General features: G+C 34.3%; 1 protein-coding gene across 1 annotated transcript in view; it reads left to right on the top strand.

Moving 5' to 3' along the window:
• The first annotated feature begins 609 nt into the window (after positions 1 to 609).
• LOC131595936 (mediator of RNA polymerase II transcription subunit 23) overlaps positions 610 to 6,027 on the top strand; it is a 28,523-nt gene continuing 23,105 nt past the window's right edge. Inside the window, exons 1-5 of the mRNA XM_058868473.1 lie at positions 610 to 878; positions 962 to 1,005; positions 1,184 to 1,283; positions 1,897 to 2,886; positions 3,706 to 3,940. Of these exons, the coding sequence (XP_058724456.1) occupies positions 753 to 878; positions 962 to 1,005; positions 1,184 to 1,283; positions 1,897 to 2,886; positions 3,706 to 3,940 (1,495 nt within the window). The 5' untranslated portion in view covers positions 610 to 752. The remainder of the gene's footprint in view (positions 879 to 961; positions 1,006 to 1,183; positions 1,284 to 1,896; positions 2,887 to 3,705; positions 3,941 to 6,027) is intronic.

Here is a 6,027-nt window from a genome sequence, read left to right as displayed (position 1 = left end):
TATTTGGACTAAAAAATTGGTGATGAAAACAACCTTAAATTTCTACAAAAATTAAGGATACAATAGGTAAAATAATGAAAAAAAAAACAATTAAATAAGAAAATGTCAGAACTCCAAAATTGATTACATCTTCATATCAACACTTTAATAACCTTTCCTCATCACACATATTTTACTTTACTGTCACTTATGGCTTTGTCAAAAGACTGTTAACCCATTTTCAAGTGACCAAATCAAATCAGTTATATCATTATAATTACTAATAAAAGTTTTGACATTTAAGGGGTTTTGTGAATGTTTTAATTGGCATGTTGTAATTTATTTGCTTTGAAACTTTTAATGTTTGTTTGGAAGAAAATCCCAACATCTTTATTGGGTTTGCACGATGAAGAGTAGAGAAAAGAAAATATAATTCGGTGTGAAATGATTCATCATAACCAATAGTAAAAAGTACAATCCAACGGCTATCCCTTGCTGGTTCACCCTAGACCGCACATACAAACTTATTTAAAATTTCCGAATAATTAACTGAAATGTCTATAATTAACTATAATTAAATTCATCACTCTTAGTATTAACAAGTTGGATTCACCGAACCCACCAACCCGACCCATTCAGTGTATATATCTGAACTTGACTTCCCACGTTTTCTTCTTCTCCAAACACACTCCAAAGCCAGTACCGAGAAATAACTCACAACAGAACCCAACACTGCAATAACAAACCCCCAAAAATTGAATGAAACCGTAAAAATGGATCAATCTCAGAATCAGCGATCACTAACAACACCACCACCACCACCACCGTCGCGCTCTGTCCAATTTCACCCTGCTCGAGTTCCGATTCTCGATCTCTTTACTCTCTACTTAGGACTTGGAGTAAGTTTCTTTCGTTCCCTTTCTTTCTTTTACTTTTCTTTCCACTCAATTTCCTTCTTCCTCATTTCCTTTTCATTTTTCAGCGAAACAGTCGTAACAAACCCGATGACTCACTCCGTGAACCACCGTAAGTTCATTCACTGTAGCAATTTGGCGTTTGTTTTTGCAACGTTCAAATTCGTTAATCGTCTGATTAGGTTCAGTAGTTGATGAAATTTGATAGGTTTTTTTAATTTAGTGTTTGATTTTTATGTAATTTAGCTTGTTAAGTTTGTTTGTGAACGTTCGATAAAAATCAATTTCAGGAACAAAACGCAAAAACGCGTGCATGCTATTAACAGAGACCTTCCGCCGCCGAATGAGCAATTCATTTTAGATTTCGAGCAACTTCAGAGCCAGTTTCCGGTGAGTTCTGAATTTCAAATATTCCTTCTTGTTAAATGTATTTTAGTTATGTGAGAGAATCATCATTTCCCGTTTAGATTGACTTATTTGAAGTTACTGACTAATGTAAAACATATGAGAGAGACTTATTCGTGTTTCAGATATTCCTTCTGTTGTTCACTCCAAGTTTTGTCTTAAGTGATGTGAAAAACTTGTTAAAGAAATTTTATTTATGTGAGAGAATCATCATTTTCCATTTGGATTGACTTATTTGAAGTTACTACTAACTTAAAGGTATGACAGAGACTTATTCGAGAAAACAATTAACAAAATGTCCATAAATTGTTTTCAACTCATTTTCATTAGCATAGCTTATATGGAAAACAATCTGATTTGGTTTTATCTTTTGATATAGAAATATCTTATATATTTATATGATAACACATAGTTTAATATATATGATATAGCTCAATAAAACTGTGAATACAAACAAAGACTTAGTCTTCAAAATTGTAGCTGCTGACGTAATATTTTGAAAGTCTATGATCATATCTAGTGGTTAATTATGGACACTCTTTATACTTCATGTTGTCTTGTTGTATTTATTTATGTAACTGGTACATTTTACTTTCAGGACCATGAGCAATTACGTTTTGTGGTTGAAGCTGTTCTTATACCATTGGTTGCACAGTGTAGTGGTCATGGATCACGATCAGACTTTCTTATTTTTATTTTGCAAAGCTTGAGCGGTATTGGGTGCATTAACTGGGACACCTTTCTTCCATCCCTTCTTTCTTCAGTTTCTTCGGCAGAATTACCGGTTGGTCAAATGAGTCAAGCAGTGTCAACAGTTACCTCTTCTAGCTTATCACAGTCGGGAATGCTGCCTCCTCCAAACACAATTACTAATTCTTCTAATTTTCAGTCTTCAAATCCTGCATCTCCATTGAATTCTGTTCATACTATTGGCTCCCCTGCACAGTCATCGATCGAGCCGTTATCTGGTGCAGCTCTATCTCCTGTAAAATCATCTGATATTTCCACGAGTGGATTACAGTCTAAACCAAGAGGCGGCCCGTCTGTTGAAAATAATGATATCAGTAACAGTAGCCTTCGCCAGCTATGTTGCAAAATCATTTTAACTGGTCTGGAGTTCAGTTTAAAACCTGTGACATATGCTGGGATCTTCAACCATATGCTCAATTGGCTGGTGAATTGGGACCAGAGACAGCATGGAGTTGATGAATCTGTTATTCTAAAGTCATGGAGACTTGACAAAACCGGAATGGCCTGGCTACATAGTTGCTTGGATGTGATCTGGCTTTTAGTTGATGAGGGAAAGTGTCGGGTTCCCTTTTATGAATTATTACGTAGTGATTTTCAATTCATAGAAAATATACCTGATGATGAAGCATTATTTACACTTATCTTGGAGATCCACAGGAGACGAGACATGATGGCTCTGCACATGCAAATGTTAGATCAGCATCTTCATTGCCCTTCATTTGGGACTCATCGGATCCTAAACCAGACCACACCTACTATTTCAAACGAAGCAGTAGCGCACCTGCGATTATCACCACTCTCATATTTAAGTGTACTCGGAGAACCATTGCAAGGAGAGGTGAATAATCTCATTTCTATTTCAAGAAACTCATATTAATGAACGAGACTGTACTTGAATGCTCGAATACTATCTTATTTTCAGTAAACAAGATACTTACAACACCTTTTTTTAGTCCCTTGTTAAAAAAAAAAAGACGTCTGTCTTAGTATCAACTCTACTAAGATTTTTGCTATGAAAGTTAGGCAAAATAGTTGGCCAAGTCCAGGAGATCAACCAAGTCTTCATAGCACGCCAAATAAAAAGCTGACTGGAAAATTGTTTGAAGTAGGGAGGGAATAGCTTTCATAATCCTGATAGATTTAGTTTGAGTTATTAATAGTTTATGCAGTCCATTTGTTGTAGCTGTTCAGAACTGTTTATAAAAAGGATTGATTTAGTTAATCTAATTACCCTGTTTGCTTCGCATCTGGACATCAAGAAGTTAATATGATGGCCATGTTTTCATTTTCACAACATATATGTATATGTATGTAAAATATGTACTGTTTTTCTGGCTTCATCTAGATCTACCTTACAGATAGAATATTAGTGGCATGGCATTTCGTCACTGTGTATTTCATTATTATCATTGAATATATCTATCCATATGATTGATTTAATGGAAAGTCCATTAATTTTCTCATATTTATTGATTTCTCCAATTTGACTGCCACCTATTATTTAGATTTAGTATTCTGCCGTCTTTTTCTATTTTAGTTTGATCATAATTGGCCAGAAGTTGATAAGTTTTTCTTTTAATGTTGCTGTCTTATTCCATTTTAGTTTGATCATAATCGGTCCCAAATTGATAATTTTGTCTCATAATGTTGTATGTAGGATATTACAACCTCTATTCAGAAGGGAAGTTTGGACTGGGAGAGAGCTGTACGTTGCATCAGGCATGCTCTGCGTACCACACCTTCACCTGATTGGTGGAGACGGGTACTGGTACTGGCTCCTTGCTACAGGCCTTCATCTCAAGGGATTACTGCTGGTGCTGTTTTTTCTTCAGAGATGATTTGTGAGGCAACTATTGATAGAATTGTAGAACTATCAAAATTAACAAATTCAGGCAATGATCTTCTCTCTCTCTCTCTCTCTCTCTCTCTCTCTCTATATATATATATATATATATATATATATATATATATATATATATATATATATATATATATATATATATATATATATATATATATATATATATATATATATATATATATATATATATATATATAATTAAAATTATAGCAGGTGGCATGGTTGTCAAAATCGGGATCCCACTAAAGATCATTTAGGTTTAGAAAGAGCGTAAATCTGAAGATCGTAATAAAGATAGTAAGATGTCACCATATATTGGAAGATCGTAACAAAGATAGTAAGATGTCACCATATAGACAAAATTATAGAAATAATAGGAAAAATATCTCAACATCAAATTTTCATTAATTTAATCACAGGTAGCAAACATTTATCTAAAAAAACATAAATTTTTCAAACATAGTTTCCTGTAACAGCATTTTAAAAGCAGAATTGCCTCAAACATGATCCAGAAAACGTAATTTAAAAATATCATCTCAACTCAAATATTGTCTAAAAAATATCATTTATCAAGTCTAAAAAACTAATGGAAAGGCTCTGTTTTGTGAGGAAAAAAGAGGATGTGCAGATATAGATGGAATGGTTAGAGATGAGAAGAATGGAAGGAATTATTTGAATTTATTGTCTTTTATTTGTGTTTTAATTGAGCATTTGGAACTTGAAAACTAGACATTGGAAACTTTTGTGCTCAATTAAAAGGCTATAAATGCCAAAACCCTAACCGTTACGGCACAGCTTTCATATTCCAAGGAAATTCTGGCCAAAATTGGCCAGAACGGGTCGGAAACAAGTGTCTAAGTGACAGATTAAAAACAGGTGTGAAACGGGTCAATGGTAGGAGTCCGATCGCGCGGATCCTATGTTCTAGCGCTCTTCCCCTGCTTATTTAAAAAAATGTCAATAACGGGAATCCAACCCATCTATATACACAAAATGATTTGTGCACTTTTCATTGCACTATCAAACAAATTGCTATATTAGTATCAAATTTTTATTATTTACTTCAGTTGTACATTATGCCCCCCTGAATAAAAATGGCCTAGTTTCGCTGCTGGCTCCAACTTAGAGAACAGTTGCAGGGGCGTAAAATCGTACGATCTCAGGAGTTATCACATGATTCTGAAAAGTGACAACCATGCCAGATGGTTCAAAGGATCCAAAATTTGAATATTGATGTCTAGCCAACACCACTTCAAAAGTAATGCATACAGGGCCTCAAGGCCAGATCATCATAGGTCTATCTTGGCAGTTGGCATTTCTTTTGGCTTCCAATTTTATCTCATGGTGGTTCAGAAATAAAATACTAGTTACTCAATCCACCACGAAATTAGAATATTGATGTCTAGCCATCACCACTTCAGAAGTAATGTGAATTCAGACGCAGCTCACATAAATTCAAATTTCATGTATGATGCTTGTCACACACACTGCTATCCTCAGCACCTTTTCTTGGCACATAATCTTGTTATACATAGTGGTACGAAGCATATGAAATTGGATATATTCCCTGTTTATGAGAAAGAAGTTGCCAGGACTCTAACTGTCAACCAACTATGAGAAGGTCATTACCAGGACTCCAATGTTTGTGAATCATATGGAATTTCATCCATGCTTCCATGTCCTAATCGCACTTTCTCCTGAATCCAAATATATGTGCTATTTTCACACCTTCTATTATTTCATGTATACTGCAATGCAGTACAACTAGATTATGTGAAATAATAGAAGGTGTGAAAATAGCACATACACCTTCTATTTGCTTTCCTTTTTGCGGTTGTTCATTATTCAGGCTTCTCTATGTATATTGATATCCCATTATCCCATAAACATATAGACAATTCTTCCCTTTCCTATTTTATTTTGGTGTATTTTGTCGTACCAATTTCGGACAATTTCTTATCTCCCCATTAGTTATATTCACCTATTTTGTTAAACGAAATTTCTTCTAAAAAATTATGGTATTCTTGGATCACTTGGTTAGGATAGGATTATATCTAATTTTGGTAGATATCTCTTCAGTCATACATATGTTTTGTTCTAGATTGTTTTTATCACCTC

This window comes from Vicia villosa, linkage group LG4, assembly GCF_029867415.1.
Source record: "Vicia villosa cultivar HV-30 ecotype Madison, WI linkage group LG4, Vvil1.0, whole genome shotgun sequence".
In the NCBI taxonomy this organism is placed as follows: domain Eukaryota; kingdom Viridiplantae; phylum Streptophyta; class Magnoliopsida; order Fabales; family Fabaceae; genus Vicia; species Vicia villosa.
Note: the sequence above shows the minus strand (reverse complement) of the source record. Positions and strands in the feature narration are given on the sequence as shown.